The following is a 16,818-nucleotide window of genomic DNA, read 5'->3' on the forward strand; positions in this document are numbered from 1 at the left end:
ACCTTGGGCAGCGCCCATCAACGTTTTGGCCCTATGAGCGTCTCACTCCACAGGTTGGGCGGCAGACGCAACGAATCAGTCCCAGAAGAGATGAAACACATTGATCGTGGCGGAGTCGTCGGCAATGCAGAATGGGTGATATTTCTGGCCGTATGGAGCCTTGAGACTCGTTGTAGAAACTCCGTATGCACTCCATGCTTGTTGTGCATTGCGTGAGGATTATTGAACGATGGCCCTGAGTTTGGACCTCAGCCCAATGGCTCAACAAAAGTGGAGAGCGAAGAAAAAAGAAAGCAACCACTGCCACTGCAATAACATCAGGGGCCCCAATAGCGCCAGACTGACTCCAGGGGTGCGCAACCATTCAGCCTTTGTCAAAGTCCTCTCGTGGCTGTATTGGGCGCCGCGCCTCCATGCGTTCGCTGCCCATTGGGATGTGTGCGTCCACGGCGTAGTTCAAGCGATGCTGACGGTGAGTTGTCCAGTTGCCATACAAATATTATTATCGTCGTTGACTCATTGCGGCTATGAGCAAACAGATAAACAGACAATCAAAATAAAGATTCCATGAGCATGTATGAGTTGCCGATATGGAGAATTGTTATGGTGGAGTTGTTTTGGGCACCGCTCCGCTCTGGCGGGACAGCGGGCCAGGACTGAGTCATGTGTCGTTTACCTATCTTGGTCAGCTTGTGCATACGTCAAACACTAGATCTATAGTAATGACTCAGCTATGCAGGCTATGCGCCATTGCACCTTGTGGGCGGAATTGCCGACGAGATCGGAAATCTTCCGAGTTCGTCATCCGATTGATGTCCAAAGCTTATGCTCTAGTTTATGGATCCTGCATGAGACAGACAAGACTAGACACGATAAGAGACGCTGGATAGAAGCAAAGCCCACAGGCCTTGGCTCAGTCGGGTGTGTTCGTACAGCGTCGACCTCGAAGGTTTCGGCTGAGATATGGCGGGGAAGTGAAAGAGAATGGAATGAGAATGAAGTCACGGTGTAGGAGCACAATGGAACAGTACGGATAAGATCTCTTGCCTAGTATTACAAATCCAACGCCGGGTCTGAGATATAAGAGACCATCTTCACGCAATCCGTTGTACCTCCTGACGTGACATCTTCCATGTACCGGTATTCTCGAGCTCTTCCCCGCATTGCCTCAGCGACTCCATTTCCTGTCCCTCAAGCTTCTCATCGCGCCATCGCCCGACTCTCCTCCATCCATTCCCACCTTACTATACGACCATCTCCAGCCAAACCCCGCGTATACCGCCGCACATACACCACCATGCCCCCTCTCTCAACCATGAAAGCCATCGTCACCGAAAAGACCGGCGGCCCCGAAGTCCTCGAAGTCCGAGCCCACCACCCCGTCCCCACCGCAGGGGAAGGTCAGCTGCTAGTAAAGAACCAGACCATCGGCATCAACTACATTGACACTTACTTCCGCACGGGCCTGTACCCTTCCACCAAACCGGAGATCTTAGGACGCGAGGCCGTCGGCACCGTCGTGGGCGTCGGGCCTGGTGCCAATCCTTATAACTTCAAGGTTGGCGACCGCGTGGCTTGGCTGTCCACCGGTTCGTACGCGGAATACACTGCTGTTCCGCAGGCGAAGACGGTGAAGGTCCCCGACGAGCTTTCGGATGAGGATGTCCTGGGTTCGTTCTTGAGCGGGCTAACGGTCTTGTCGCTGGCGAAAGAGACGTACCCTGTTCAAAAGGGGGATTGGGTGCTGCTTCATGCCGCTGCAGGTGGAGCTGGATTCCTCATGACACAGATTCTAAAGAGCATCGGCGCTACTGTTATCGGAACGGCCGGCGGTCCCGAGAAGGTTGAGCTTGTTAAGAGCTTAGGGGCCGATTATGTGATTGATTATCGCAGCGAGGAGGGCAAGGACTGGGTCAAGCAAGTTAAGGAAATCACCCACGGTAGGGGTGTGGATGTTGTCTATGATTCTGTTGGCAAGGACACATGGGAGGGAAGTTTGGAAGCTGTCAAGCGGAAGGGAACTATTGTCTGGTTCGGAAACGCCAGTGGCCCTGTTCCTCCTCTACCACTGCCGTACGTATCTTTCTGAAATGCAAATGATTCTTTGTGCTAACTAAGAAACAGCAAACTGAGCCCCAAGTGTGTCAAAGTGGCCCGACCAACTCTCTTTGGCTATATTGAAACTCGGGAAGAATTCGAGTTCTATGTCAACGAATTGTTCAATCTTCTCAAGAGCGGCGACCTCAAGGTGAAGATTCACAAGGTGTATCCTCTGGATCAGGTCGCTCAAGCGCACAGTGATCTAGAGGGACGCAAGACAACAGGAAAACTGCTTCTGAAGGCATGATCGATACGTCATGGAAAATGCAGATAAGTGATAGATCTCTAATGAATCTATCTTCCTTATACCACCGATGATTACCCTAGATGGCCCTGGACTCATTCAGCTTTAGAGCTCTGGCTGCTCTGATCCGTCCTCCGAATCACTGTCCTCATCTTCGCCCTTTGCAGAGACAGGCCGTGGTTTCTTCCATCCTATCATGAGCTCATTGACTAGCGGCGTATAAATGGAGGAGTAACCTTTGATGATATCCTCGAAGTAGTGGAAGCCGCAGTTCATCTCCCAGACGGTAGTGATAATCTTCATCCCGGGGTAACAATGCGCTAAAAGGCTTTCTTCTAAGAAGAACGTAAGCTCCGGCAGCGGTCTATCATTCTTGGCCCGTTCCTCGCGCTCTTTGGGTGAGAGATCGAACTCTGGCTCACTTGTGTCATAATAGGTTCTTCCGAACAGGATTCCGACAGGATTAAGATCGGGGGCCTTGTCTTGATAGAATTTCCATCCCTCTTCGTCAAGAAGATGCACTTCAGTGACTTCGAATCCGTGAATGTCCTCCATCTTCGAGGCTGCGAGAGTGCCACCAGTCAACATCTGCTGGAAAGAAGACGCAAGGTCGTCCGATCCGGCAACAGTCAACCCGAATCTCAAAACCTTCTGCGCCACGGCTTTGGTCATTTGACACTTGCCGTCCTCAGGATCTTTCCACTGACTGTTCTCGACATATAGTTCGTGCTCAAACCCGCCAAAGAGTATAGAACAGGCCGTGTTGAAGTCTCCCGGTCCGCTGGCCGTGAGCTGTTGGTTCTTCCAGAGCTCTTTGGTGGCGATGTCGCAGGACTTTCGGGCCTCTTCGATATTCTCTTTGTACTCTGGGCAAACGTCATGGTAGAGGAGGTATGATAGGAAGCTGCGAATCGTGACGGTGGCCAGCTTGATCATGTCTTCGTTGTAGGGATTGAAGTAGAAAGGGAAATAAGAAGTCCTATTACAACTCGTCAGTGAACCTGTAGCGAATGGCTGTAGAAGCTTGTCTCACAGATATCCTTTCACCACGATGTTGAAATCGATAGTCAAATTAGCACGATCCTTATCGATGGCGGTTAGCCCTCTTGCATAGAGTATCTGCTCGTTATCCAACTCCTTCAAGCCACGGTCGTCGGTTCCTGCAAACATCTTGGGGGACACATCAATGCCCCCATAGCTAAGGTACTTGTAGAAAACATCTAGTCTATCAGACTCAATGCGACGGTTCTTGTTGAAGCGCAAGAGGGCATCCTCCACACGACTGAAATAAGTTAGCACCGGACTAATAACGAGGACGGTTTTGCGCGTTACTGAATGATAGGTCGAGAGCTTTCCGGGATGATATTAGCAAAGTCCAGTGTTACTAGGGCTTGAGGAGACTTACACATTGTATAGGCTCTGCTCGGTCTCGTACTCCTCCACCGTCATGGGAGCGTCGACGTAGTACTCCTCGAAGCCCGTTGGTTTGCTCTATGAAGGTAAGCGGCACGTCTATGAGTAGAAAGATACAACCCTGTACCTTTCCTCTCTTGCTCTTTGGCCTGCGGCTCTTTCTCTTCTTTTTGGGAGCCGCCGGAGAAACGGTAGGTTCTTCGTTCTCTGTTTGGTCCGCTGTTGGGCCCTCCATGGTGAGCTAGTTTAGGTGAGGACGTGTTTGGTTGATGCCAGTGGATGAAGACTCGAAACTGAATGGTGTAAAGTTGAGAAAACGGGGAAGAGGAATTAGGGATGAGGATAGAGAAAGGAAAGTTAGAAAGGGAAGTGAGTTGGCTACCTGCAGTCTTGAGGTGCAAACAACTAGGTGAGCAGTATTCACTTCCAAACAGAGAGAGTCAACTGCAGGGTGGTGTTCAGGGGATTCCTCATGCAAGCTACTCTTCACAAGAAGCTATTGGACTTGGCCATTTCACTTAGGTTGCCTCTAGATTACGGAGCATGGTCACCTCTGAGGTCTTGAAGCCTACGAGACATCTATACCCTAAGATCCCTGTATGCAGAGAGGATAAGGTGAAAACAGGTTCCAGGTGTCCTCGGCTTTCTCGGCTATTTAGTGTAACCTGTATATGCACGATACGGGCAGATAGAGCGATCTCAATAGCATGATTAACATCATGGAAATAATAGAGGTTCTTGAGAGCTGAGGTGAAGCTGAGAGGTAAGCCCCAGAATATATTAAGGCGCGCCCCGAACGTAACCTGTGACCAGTGACAGAAGCCCAAGGATGCACCAACCCAGCCTTGGACAGAAAAAGAATGTAGATACCTAATGGATTCAGCAGCCGGCGTCGGATGAGTTGTACTTTTTCAGCTGAATCAAGAGATAGGCGCTGATCGGATTTGCGCTCAAGGCAAACGGGCGTCGCAAAAGCGGCCTTTGTCCCCTGCGGTTTTCTCCCACAATTTCCTCTCCAATTCCCTCCCTCTTCCTCCCGCTTTCTCTGTTTTGTGTAAAGTTCATTTTGAACGGTCTCATTTCTACTTTAAATCTTTCCCTTCTTTTGCTAGCGTCTTGTAGCGCTGTTCTAGACTGTTGTTATTGAGATTGCGCCGCGACTGCGGAATGCCGTCGAGTGTTTGGTGACTACCTTCTGAGCTGACACGAACAGATTACTCTGCCGCCCCTATTATTATCGAACCAGGAACCCCCCCGAACTTCCTGTACAACTAGGCGACCAATTATGCCTTCCTCCTCGAGGTCCGACAGCTTCAAAAACCAAAAGCTGGACCATGACAGCTTCGTCGCCTTCGACCATGCTGCGGCTGGACAGTAAGTGACTCAGCCCTATGAAACGACAAGCGACAGAGTCACCTGGATCGACTGTTATTCCGGTCCAGCCTTGATCTGCCAGTTTCTCCGGATTTTGCGAGCTTGAAGCGCTGACCATGATTTCTTTTTCCGTGGCAGTGACGGCGTTCGGTGCACGCCCTCCGGTTCCTTCATCGCTAAGCCCTGCACCGCTCAAGAGATAGCGTTTTACGAATCGACCGCCGTCCACCCTGCCTTTCGCGAATATATCCCCATCTATATCGGGACATTGAGCTCAGCCGGCCAGCAACAACCAGCTGCCGCTCTTGCTGCCGCAGCTGCTACGCAGCAAGGAGCCATCGTCATCCCTGACTCCGATCACTCAACCTCCGCGGAAACTCCGACCAGCGAGACTGCTCAACAGGCCACCACATCAACTGGCCCGAGTACAAGTGGACCAGCACGCGACGTAACATGGGCACCGTCTGCATCTTCCGGGAAGAAGTTAGATACAGGGTTATCCATCGTCCTGGAAAATGTTGCGTCTGGGTTTAAGCGGCCGAATGTTCTGGACGTCAAACTCGGAGCAAGGCTCTGGGCTGATGATGCGATTCCTGCAAAGCGAGCGAAGCTGGACGCAGTGTCTAAGGAGACAACCAGCTCCTCCCTTGGGTTCCGGATCGCAGGGATGAAAGTATGGACCGGTGTCAACGGCGAGGCCGATGCGGGGAGCAAGACCAACCCATACATTACACGGTACCAACAGTCTGGAGGCGCCAAAGGTGAAGTCACTGAGATGGACGGCTATAAACGGTACGACAAGTGGTACGGGCGGTCATTTACCGCCGAGAACGTGAAGAGTGGGCTGGAGACGTACCTGGCGGGCGCAAAAGCCGCTGGAACTGATCGCTCCAAAGTGATAGCCGCTAGGCTGGCGGACGGGCTGAGGCGCGTACAACAAGTCCTCGAATCTGAAGAGAGCCGCATGTACTCCTCGAGCGTACTGATTATCTACGAGGGGGACCCAGAAGCAATGGAGCTTGCCTTGAAGGAAGAAAAAAGGGCAAAAGAAGCTCCTGCACAGGAGTCAGACCAGGAAGATGAGGACGAGGATGACTTTGAGGGCTTCGAGCTTCAAGATATAGCCAATCTCCCGGCTGGTGAAAATGGGACCATAAACATAACCATTGACCCTCAAACTACCCAACTTGGCGACATTGAGGATGAAGAGGATGAAGAAGAGGGACCCAAAGTACATGACCTTCGCCTGATCGACTTTGCCCATGCCAGTTGGACCCCTGGTCAGGGGCCGGACGAGAATGTCCTAACAGGAGTGCGAAATTTGGCTCGCATCTTCGAGGAACTGGCGGCGAGCTAGATGTAACACCGCCTATCCGATTGTATGGTTATAAACGGCTTCTTGTTTGTAGTCGCTGGCGACATCGCAGAACCGCTCTATTGTATCGGAAATTTACCTTAGCTTAGAACAAACCACTCAAGCATAGCCCTTGGTTTTTGGAGTCGATAACACAAACCTCATCATTAAATAACCAAGAAACTATACTGCACATTCGAAGATGCCACATCCGACCATGTTTTCGGTTCTCGCGACGCTTTCTCGTGCCCAGAGGAGACTTTGGGATACGAGGTCACGAGCAACCCAGGCAGCGCAAATCCCCTCTCATCCATCCCAGTTCAATCTCCCCGAGCGAGAAAGACAAACAGGTCTTTGCCTTCTTTGGCTAGAGATTGACGACTAGACTGTCAGGTCGTGTATTCTCAATCTCAACTAGGTTCCGCCTCTCAGTCTACTCCTGCGAGCAACCGCCTCAAGTGTTTTGGCCCATCTACGCGAAAACAAGCCCCTACTCCGAGCGGCACTCATAAGGCACCGAGTCTATCATTGTGCTGCGTTCTTGGCGACTAGATAGCGAAGCACTATGAAGGTCATCATAATTGGAGGTGGCATCTCAGGCTGCACAGCATACCTGCAACTCAAAAGGCATCTCCCTCAGCTCACTCCACCGTCTCGGCACGAGATAACCATATACGAAGCTTACGAAACAGATATCAGCACAACAAACGAATGCCGCGACGGTCAAACTCATTCATCATCCCTAGTCGTCGGCGGCGGACTCGGCGTCTTCCCTAATGGTCTTAGGGTCTTGAAGCGCTTGGATGAGGACATACTCCGTGACGTTGTTCGTGAGGGGTACGTTATTGCGCACCAGGATTTGAAATCGAAAAATGGAAGATTACTCCTCAGAATGGATTCTACTGCGGATCCTGACCCAGATATGGAAGGGCAACGAATGCATCTACTTGGGATTAGCCGGCACTCATTATGGAGTAGCTTGCGGCGAAGGATTCCTGATCGCGATATACAGACGAAGCGTGTGTCGAGGGTTGTTGCGAACCAAGATGGAAGGAACATGGTTTACTTTGCGGATGAGAGTTCGTCTGTCGACGCTGATTTGGTCATTGGTGCAGATGGATTGAAAGGGATAACGAAATCGGCGTTGTTCCTGGGGCAGGAAATATGCAGACCCGAATACCAGTGAGTGAGGGCTTTATATGAGTTGAAATTTACTGATATTCCAGGGGCCTTGTCGGAGTCGGAGGATTTATCTCTGCGGACGAAGTGCAGGGCCTCGTCGAAAAGGGATCAATGAGCTTGGTCTTCGGCGGCAATGGATTCTTTGGGTACTTCTTCTCGAACAGCAGTTTATCTGCACCGGATCGCGACTCTCCATACCACGTCTCGGAGGCAGGTCAGACCCTCGCATGGTGGTCAACGTACGCCGTAGACAGTTGCCCCGACCCTAAAAACCTGGACATGGACACCGTCGTGAAACAACTGCGCGAGAGACATGCGCATTGGAGGGACCCGGTCATTGCGAAAATCCTGCTCTCACTTAGGGTTAGCAGCATGTACCCAACATGGACTTCCTCCCAGCTTCCAAGATGGGAGAGCGACGGCGTTGTCCTAGTGGGAGATGCAGCGCATGCTCTCCCATCTACATCTGGACAAGGCTCTTCGCAGGCCTTGGAAGATGTTGAGGCATTAGCGATGCTGCTTGGCCACGCTCTTCAAGGCGTGTATTCGACAGGCTCTGCTGATACCCTGAAATTGAAAGCGGCTATCACGACGGCTGCCAGACGATACGAGGCGATTCGCTACCCACGTGTGCGGAGAATCCTGGAAAACGCACAGCGCATGCAGAGTAACAAGCGTGATATGGGGTTCCTAACTGAGTATATGATGTATTGTGGTCTGTGGATTGCTGGTACGTAAATCTCACAATTGATGTAAACCTGACTGACATCTATAGGATGCTTCCCGAAGTTGATGTCGCGCTTCACTCAAAGAGTGATCAACTATGATATTGCTGAGGACGTGAGGACGTTTGTTGAACGACAGATGGCTAGCACCTTCTGAACACTGGTATTTTGTCAATCTCAACACCACTCTTCTTATACCGTCTATGGCGGAATTCGAGGAATTCCGAAATCCGACACTGTAAGATGGAGGTCACGCTAAGCCTCTATGCATACTGTACGGAGTAGGTACGCTAGATACCGGTAAGGCTGGGGAGATCCACTTGCACCGGGCAAGGTTCCTGGTTACCACATTTGACAGCTCCTTTGTCAGGGTTTATCACTTCGGGGAAACCTTCCTCGACCACCGAGGTCACTGTTATCATCATTCAAGCTCTCAATTCATGAAGGCATCGAAACTGATCCCGAGAGGAAATCCTCTCCGGGTCACATCCCACGGTCTTGAAGATCAAGACTGCCGTCACGTCTAGCGTATCTTACTCCAGATCTCGCTGACTACTCCGTAGTCCGTACTCCAATATCGAACGCGGAGACTATTCTAGACGGACCGATCCATACGTTATGCCCGAGTCAGCCCACTTTAATCGGGGTTGATAAGGCATTGCAATCCCATGGAACTAGGGATTATCAATCAATTGGCGAGAACACGGTCTCCGACCTCAGGTATGAAAACGCTGCCTCCCCCTCGTCTCCAGGTCTTAAATCAGAGTCATGGCTAGCAGCTGACACCACCATGCAGTCCTACCTCCAATACCGCCGCATCGGCCAGGCTGTTCGCAAACAGCTTTCCGAGCATCCAGAATGGACTTCAAACGCACAGCGACGGAGCAAAAGCCTCACTGCCCCGAATCAGAACAATGAGGTAGTTGACGAGAAGCCATCGAGGTTGCGACCGCTGTCTCTCCCACCGGGCGTCAAGCAGCACGAGATTACCGACGCTAATGGGGCCCCAAGTACTGTTTTTGTGGTCGGTTGGGACCACCATAAGGACCCTGCAGATCCGCGCAATTACACTCTGGCGACACGCATAACTGCTACCCTGATAGTATCAGCGCTGGGATTCGCTGTTGGTGCGGCTTCGTCGATAGAGTCAGCTGTCCTTCCTCAGAACAGCGCAGCATTTGGTGTTAGTGAAGTAGTTGCTTCGCTAGCAACTGGGATATACCTCCTTGGCTTCGCAGCAGGCTCTCTCGTGTCTGGGCCATTGTCAGAGATCTTGGGCCGCAATGCAGTCTATCTCGGCTCACTTACGCTCTTCATGATCTTTATCATGGCTAGTGGCCTTGCACCTAACATTGGCGCGCAACTGGCTTTCCGTTTCCTCGCCGGTGTTTTCGGCTGCCCACCTCTTACCTGCGCCGGTGGCACAATCGCTGACCTCTGGAACCCACTGGAGAAAACGCTCACGTTCCCGCTATACGCTATCACATCCTTTGGCGGCCCTGTCCTGGGACCAGTTATAGCCTCCTACATGGGTCAGGGCACGCTTTCATGGCGATGGACGAACTGGATTATGCTGATTATGTCTGGCCTTGTTATGGCACTGATCGTCCTGTTTCAACCGGAAACGTACGGCCCTTTATTGCTGAAATGGAAAGCAAAGCACTACCGCAAACTCACCGGCGACCCGCGATACCGTTCTGAAATGGACATGGAAAAGATTGCGCTCTTCTCGCGTATCCGTATCACAAATGCTTGTATACGCCAGTTCACGCTTACCGTGCACGAGCCGATCATTCTATTTATCGCTCTCTATATGACAGTCATCTACATCGTGCTCTTCACCTTCTTCGATGGTTACCCGTACATCTTCCAGCAGGTCCACGGGGTCAGCCAGGGGATCACTAATATTGTCTGGATTGCGATGTATGTGGGTATTATACTGGCCTCCCTGTGGGTGCCAGTCGTCTACGTATGGACAAAAAAGGAGTTCGCTGCTGCCAGCGCTTCTCCAATGATGGAAGCTTCATCCGGCGACACCACTGAGAACGAGAATACAAGCTCGGACGATGAAAGCACCAAGAAGTCCCACCCAACGAGACCTGAAAACAGGCTCTGGTTCGCAATGCTCGGGGCGCCATTCATCCCAATCGGGCTCTTCTGGATGGGTTGGACCGACTACGTGAGTACAGTCAACACGTCATCTCTTGCCGCACGTATTAACAAGTTCGCTAGAAATCCATCTCAATCTGGTCTCCCATCATTGCCTCCGCCGTCTTCGGCTTCGGAACAATTACCGTCTTCATATCAAGCTACATGTACGTCATTGATTCGTACGATGCCTACGCTGCGTCTGCGCTGGGATTCATGACGGTCTCTCGGTATTGCGCAGCCGGAGGCATGACTGTTGTCGGGATCCCGTTCTACTCGAATATGGGCGTCCAGTACACGTTGACGATTCTGGCGTGTATCAGCGTAGCAATGACACCGCTACCTTACGTATTCTGGAAGTTCGGACATGTTATTAGGGGATGGTCTAAGTTTGCGGTTGATGTTTAGATTGTTAGATGGGATAGTAGACATTGATATAGAGTTTTGATGTAAACGACACAAGTTGGGATAAATTGGATATTAAAATAGGTATGCCAAACTTTTAACGAGCCTACTGCCTTGCAACTGTTACTATTAAACTCAACATGGCAAAAATTGAACCTGATAGTTCCTCAATGGCTAGGCTCAGGGCCGATCTATATAGCGCTGTTCCGTAGGCGAACTTGCAAATCGAGGTAATGCTCACCACCATGAGCTAAGCAACCCTTACAGAGACTCCAGGATTATGAAGGCTCAATATACTAACGTAGAAAGCAGCATTACTTAAAGTAATCTCGAAAAGTATACTGCAGCCATGTTGCACCCCAGTATAGAGTTGCAGCCTGAGGCACAATAATTACATAAGTACAACATCCGCTCCGCAACATTTTATCGCAACCCGCAATCAAACCGACGGACGCCAGACAACTCCAGCAACTGCCAAAATGCACGCTACAAGAGTCCTGCTAGGCCGCTCAGTGTGGAAGGGTACGTCTGATATTCCTAAACCGTATCAAAATGACCAACTTCAAGACTAATAAACCCCTCCAATTTAGGCCCGAACATCGTCCCGTACGTATCCCGACTCCGAACAACCAACCCAGGCAGCCGCATCCACGAAACAATACATTATTATTCTCCTCGGACAAAACAATGCTAACACGGCATGAACCTACAGCCTCCCCCTCCCCCGCCAACTCCCCCCGCCGCCCGGAACACCCCCAATCAAGACGCAGAAACGGTCCGCGACGATCCTGCCGAATTTCGTCGGCTTGCGGTTCTCCGTGCACACGGGCAAGACGTACCAGGATGTGCTGATTACGGATGAGATGGTTGGTCGGAAGCTCGGGGAGTTTGCGCCGTATGTTCTGCCTGCCTACCTACCTATCTTTTGCATCTCTTTCTGCGCTCGGTTGGGATGGCCGGTTCGGATATGCCTTGGCTGGCCGGACTGGCTCGGTGCTTTGCTTCGTGCCGTGCTTTGCGGATGGAAGACGTGGTATTTGGTCATTATGAGTTTCGATGGTTGCTGACTGGATTTGCTATAGGACGCGAAAGAAGTTCTCATACAAGCACTCGAAGAACAGGTGATCGGGCCGGTTTGGATTGCATCGGTTATCCTGGTGTCTTGTTTTGTTTGGATTTCTTTTCAGCGCTTTCTTCGACTTCTCGTCTCTCTAAATGCCCCACAGAGAGTGTGTATAAATATCAATATCTATTCGGCGGGCTGTATCAATACATGCTATTTATGGGACCTGATTTGGTGCGAATAACACGGTGTGTTTGCGGTCTCTGAGACTGCTTCTTGAATTACCTGGTCGTAGATTTTGTACTTGGGTCCTGCCGGTTTCGATTGACTGCTAGCTTCAGCGTTGCGGTCAATTCTACAGCGCCCGATGACATTCTGTAGTTGGGTAGGAACTTTCTGGCAACTCGGAAGTATGGTCGACAGCTTGCATATGTCACTCATTCAATGATGGACCTCGACTTTGAGATTACCTATAAATCATTACCCCAAAACGCCGTGATTTCTTTGAGTCCCCTCAAAACGCCATTCCATATCCAGAAAACAAAAGAAAAGAAACCCCCAGCCAGCCCGCAGACCAGACCACTGGAACGCACATCACGATTAAATCACCGATAGAACTCCCCCCTCTTAACACTAACCCCATACTCCGATACCGCCATCCCCAAGTCCTCCATCGTAAGTACCGTCCGCCCCTGCCCACTCCCCCCAGACCCACCACCCCCAAAACCGGGCCTCTGAATCCCCAAATGCGTACCCGCCTTATTCCCTCCCTTCCCAGCATCCCCAGCACCACCTCCTGCACCAGCCGCACCAGCAGCGCCCGCGCCCCCAGCGCCAGGAACACCCAGCCCCGAGGCCGCATTCAGACTGCCCATGGGGTTACTCGCGGACGAGGAATTCGAGGCCCGGATGCGCGCGTACTGGTACGAGTCGGCCGCGATGTCGGCGATGAACTTTTGCGTTGCGAGGGCCAGGAGCCGTGCGAGGTGTGGCGGGGTTTGGTTGGGGCCGTGGCCGGGTGGTGGGAGGCCGGCGAGCGTGAGGTAGTGGGATGTTACGGCGTCGGGGATCTGAGAGTTCGTTAACATATCTGTATTTTGGAGGGAGAGAGAGAGGGAGGGAGTATAAGTAGGAAGTAAAAAGCAAAGACGTACAATAGGCGCATAGTCATCCATCTTCCCCAAGAACTCGCGCAGCGACGTCTCCTTTTTTGATGTCGCGGCGGCGTCAACGGACGTCGGCGCTTGCACGGGGTTCCCGATCTCTTCTTCGCCGGCGCCTGCGCCAGCGACTGCTCCAGCTCCAGCACCAGCGGTGGCTTCTGTGTTCGCGCTTGCGGCGGCGGCGGAGTTCTCGTTGGGTCCGGCCATGGCGCCTTCTTGCTCGATGGAGGTGTCTAAGGCGGTGTTGTCTGAAGGTTCGATTTTCGGAACGACGGTCGCGTCGGAGTTTGAGGGTTGAGAATTTGGAGGGTGAGGTTGCGAGGGTGGTAGGGATGAGGATGGTTTGGTGTCGGACATGGTGAGGGAAGGGAAGTAAGGTGAGTTGGCGGTGTTGGCGGGCAGGGGTGTGACTCGAACTAGACTAGGCTAGACAATCAATTCAACAATGCAATGCACTGTGCGCGCGTTTGGTGCAGTGATTGGCAGATAAGAGGTTTATTGAAAGCAAGAGGACATTGAAGAGAGCGAATTTAGGTGACCAGGCTCCAGCTGCTTTGAGGCGGTTCCGGACCCACTTTTCCTACAACAAGTACAGAGTATGCTGGAGTATGGCTAAAGTACATTTTGAAGTACAGGATGCATGCAGAGCTTGAAATAGAAGACGATAAAATACACGCTTAGATGATTATATTGTTACAAACCAAGTTTTACACCATTTGTTGCCACTCACTGGCCCAAATGCATGTTGTCTGGATGATGCCCCGGATGCCCAGGCTGTCCAGGCTGACCGAAGGACTCCCCATGCACCTCCTTGCCCAGTGTCTGCATGAGATTCTGCTCCGCTGTCTGATCGAAGTTTGGATCCGGCGGCATTGGCGACGCAGACATGCTCTCATGCCCATGGGGATGGGGCACTCCATGAGGATGAGGGTGGCCAACCTGCTGCGGATGCGCCCCCGCTAGAGCCATCATGCCCTTGATTCCCTCAACATGCGCCTTGTCCTCCTCGCCCTGCTTCTTCTGGCGCTCGCGGGCCTCACGCTTCGCAGCCTGCGCGGGAGCACGTGTTTTCAGTTCTCCAGTAACAAATTTCAAGTAGTAGGGAACTTCGATCCCACTCTTAAGGAAAAAGAGCTTCAGATTTCGCGCCTTATCTTTAAGTTGCACCTGATTTCGGTCTTTAAGGGCTTCGCTAATAGTACCGCCTGGGCCAAACATGGCAAGGATTTGACTCCAGTGAGGACCCTTAACGCGGTCAAGACCGGCCATAAGAGCGTTTTCTTCCTCTGTTGTCCACGGGCGGCGTTGGCTGGGAAGGCCAGATTTGCGGCTGCTGGGGGAAGATTTGGCGGATGCAGCCATCCGCGCGCGCTCATAGAGGACCTGAGTGGGTTGGGATTGAGAGTAGTGGGGGATGCCAGGCATATAGCCGTGATTGGCGGTAGACGAGTTCGGTCGGCCGGGAATCGGCGACGGTGAGGGGTGGTTGTACTGCTGAAAATTCGCCTGCATTGGGCTTTGCTGGAAGCTATAAGTTTGAGGCGGTTGGTACCCCGAAGGAGCCGGACTGCCTTGGTGGTATGGTTGTTGTTGTGCGGGGGTATAGCCTTGCAGAATTTGGAGGCCTTGCTGAGGTGGCTGGTGTTGCTGGGCCTGTTGCTGCTGTTGTTGAGCTTGTTGAGCCTGTTGCTGCTGTTGATATTGCTGCTGCTGCTGCTGCTGCTGGGCCTGCTGTTGCGCCTGCTGTTGCGCTTGCTGCTGGGCCTGTTGTTGCTGCTGCTGTTGCTGTTGTTGCTGCTGCTGCGAGCGTCTCAAACCATGGCCTTGCAGCGCAATCTGCGCAGCTCGGGCAGCACGCGCGACCAGATCACCGTGCATGTTCTTGTCAACCGGGACCTCTGGCGCCTGGGTAGCGACAGGAAACTGGCTTTGAAGGGGCGCACCACTTGGCGGCTCAGAGTCACCATTTGAAGAAGATGGTTGTCGTCCCTTTGTGACCTTCTTCGACTAATCCGTATTAGCAGTCTGATTAGTAGGGTATAGCATGGGTGGGTAGAGTCTAACCTGCTGGTTGTTGATGGCATCAATGTTCTTCGTGATGTACGAGCTGAGATCCCGGAGGAAGTCCTCCCAGTGGTATTTATCTGGGAGAGCTTTCATAGCGTCCTCGTTATTAATATCAGTAAGCAGAATTTCGCGACGTGAGCCGGCGCGGTTAACAAAGTCGGTTTCGCTCGGAGCCAGCTGGCGAGTCCCAGGTCGTCTGTCAAGCAACTGCTGCTCAAGGTTGTCGGGGAAGAAGTTATAGAGCAATTCAGTGCGGGTACGCTCGGTGTTATTTAACGACGCGATAAATGCCTGGGTCTTCATCTCAAGAAACAAAGCGCCCTGCTGTTTAAGGAGCCGTGAGCCTTCGGGTACAAAGACATCAAGAAAGTTATCATTCAGCTCAGAAAAGCCAATCTCCTGGGTGCCAAAGATGCTTGAAACAAACGAAGCTAGGTTCGCCTTCCGAATAATATCAACTTGCGAAGGCTCAGTAAGCTCGAGTTCAGTTGGTGACAGGAACGACTTCTTGGTTGAGTACACTTTTTTAGTGTGGTCAAACAGCGAACGCATAGTAGCGTACGCCTGACCATTCTCGGATTCCGGCTCGGCTACAAAGGAGGTGATATCTTGGTACGTGGACTTGGCCAGCAGCGACAAAATTTGCGAAGACTGGAAATTAGCTAGTTGAATCAGCTGCGTGCGAAGAGTAGACTAGACTCACCAGGTTCTCAAGGATGGGAAGACTCTGAGTCTTCAGATGTGAGTTGGCCTTGACGAAAACCATCCCCTTGGGGGCGCCCTGACCGAAATCCGGCAGCTGCTGCGGCCCCATAGCGCATTGTTCCTCCACACGCTCGGCATGATTCATGATATTCGAGATAACAGTAGCGACATCAGAATTGATGTTTGTGCTTTGTTCCTGCACCGGGCTTCCGTCCTGCACCGGGCTTCCGTCCATCTCGAGCTGACCGGGTTTGCTGTCTGTAGGTTCCACCGAATCAACGACCCCCGCGGCGAGCGCCGACGCCAATTCCTCTTCAATCTGATCACCAGCTCCGGGAAGGAGATGATGGTGCTGATGCTGGATCGGGGGCAGTTGGTGTTCATGTTGCTGAGGCTCAGGCTCAGGCTCAGGCTGTGATTGCGGCTGAGGCTGAGGCTGCGTTTGCTCTTGGGGTTGTTCTTGAGATTGCGGGACCGGTGTGTTTGCAGTTGCCGTTATGGGATCTTCCGGTTCGTCGAGACGGCGCTTTTTCGACGCGCGCGGGGAGAGCGAGTCATCTTCAAGGGAATGGAACAGCTTAGGGAGTTCTAAGACAACGAAGTCAGCCATTGAGTCGAGTGTTTGACATGGGTGGTGTTGCTGTCGCGGACCAGGCAGTGAATGCGGCGAGGTGGCTTACCATGATGACTCTCCTCCTTAAGCACTGGGGAGGCAGGATGGTCGGATACACCCGGGGCTTCAGTAGGGGCCTCTGATGCGCCGGCATCAGGCACTATGGGAGGAGTTGGCGCTGACATGGGGATGAAGTTTCCAAGATCAGCAATGAGGGCTTAGGGGTAGGGCGCGCTTGTAGGGCTTGAAGCTGAAAAGAATG

General features: G+C 52.1%; 7 protein-coding genes across 7 annotated transcripts; 5 read left to right on the top strand and 2 right to left on the bottom strand.

Annotated features, from left to right (window-relative positions):
- Positions 1 to 1,297: 1,297 nt before the first annotated feature.
- DSM5745_10012 (quinone oxidoreductase family protein) lies at positions 1,298 to 2,347 on the top strand (the record flags this gene model as incomplete). Its single annotated transcript, XM_026752028.1, has 2 exons — positions 1,298 to 2,073; positions 2,125 to 2,347. The coding sequence occupies 2 exons, from the start codon at positions 1,298 to 1,300 to the stop codon at positions 2,345 to 2,347; spliced, it is 999 nt and encodes a 332-aa protein (XP_026599090.1).
- A 102-nt stretch (positions 2,348 to 2,449) lies between these two features.
- On the bottom strand, positions 2,450 to 3,992 carry DSM5745_10013 (uncharacterized protein; the record flags this gene model as incomplete). Its single annotated transcript, XM_026752029.1, has 4 exons — positions 2,450 to 3,323; positions 3,378 to 3,626; positions 3,750 to 3,835; positions 3,885 to 3,992. The coding sequence occupies 4 exons, from the start codon at positions 3,990 to 3,992 to the stop codon at positions 2,450 to 2,452; spliced, it is 1,317 nt and encodes a 438-aa protein (XP_026599091.1).
- Positions 3,993 to 5,042: 1,050 nt separating this feature from the next.
- DSM5745_10014 (inositol polyphosphate multikinase) lies at positions 5,043 to 6,488 on the top strand (the record flags this gene model as incomplete). The annotated part of the gene is made up of 2 exons (XM_026752030.1): positions 5,043 to 5,131; positions 5,270 to 6,488. The coding sequence occupies 2 exons, from the start codon at positions 5,043 to 5,045 to the stop codon at positions 6,486 to 6,488; spliced, it is 1,308 nt and encodes a 435-aa protein (XP_026599092.1).
- A 562-nt stretch (positions 6,489 to 7,050) lies between these two features.
- On the top strand, positions 7,051 to 8,549 carry DSM5745_10015 (FAD-dependent oxidoreductase; the record flags this gene model as incomplete). Its single annotated transcript, XM_026752031.1, has 3 exons — positions 7,051 to 7,667; positions 7,712 to 8,397; positions 8,443 to 8,549. 3 exons carry the CDS (start codon positions 7,051 to 7,053, stop codon positions 8,547 to 8,549), a joined length of 1,410 nt encoding a protein of 469 aa, XP_026599093.1.
- A 633-nt stretch (positions 8,550 to 9,182) lies between these two features.
- On the top strand, positions 9,183 to 10,948 carry DSM5745_10016 (MFS transporter; the record flags this gene model as incomplete). Its single annotated transcript, XM_026752032.1, has 2 exons — positions 9,183 to 10,571; positions 10,625 to 10,948. 2 exons carry the CDS (start codon positions 9,183 to 9,185, stop codon positions 10,946 to 10,948), a joined length of 1,713 nt encoding a protein of 570 aa, XP_026599094.1.
- Positions 10,949 to 11,424: 476 nt separating this feature from the next.
- Positions 11,425 to 12,070, top strand: DSM5745_10017 (mitochondrial 37S ribosomal protein uS19m; the record flags this gene model as incomplete). Its single annotated transcript, XM_026752033.1, has 4 exons — positions 11,425 to 11,467; positions 11,536 to 11,551; positions 11,658 to 11,840; positions 12,028 to 12,070. 4 exons carry the CDS (start codon positions 11,425 to 11,427, stop codon positions 12,068 to 12,070), a joined length of 285 nt encoding a protein of 94 aa, XP_026599095.1.
- A 543-nt stretch (positions 12,071 to 12,613) lies between these two features.
- Positions 12,614 to 16,741, bottom strand: DSM5745_10018 (putative Myb-like transcription factor; the record flags this gene model as incomplete). The annotated part of the gene is made up of 6 exons (XM_026752034.1): positions 12,614 to 13,078; positions 13,163 to 13,592; positions 13,902 to 15,178; positions 15,236 to 15,889; positions 15,942 to 16,531; positions 16,624 to 16,741. The coding sequence occupies 6 exons, from the start codon at positions 16,739 to 16,741 to the stop codon at positions 12,614 to 12,616; spliced, it is 3,534 nt and encodes a 1,177-aa protein (XP_026599096.1).
- Between the last annotated feature and the right edge of the window lie 77 nt (positions 16,742 to 16,818).

The sequence above is a fragment of the Aspergillus mulundensis genome (assembly GCF_003369625.1).
Source record: "Aspergillus mulundensis strain DSM 5745 chromosome Unknown scaffold_14, whole genome shotgun sequence".
Lineage (NCBI taxonomy): Eukaryota > Fungi > Ascomycota > Eurotiomycetes > Eurotiales > Aspergillaceae > Aspergillus > Aspergillus mulundensis.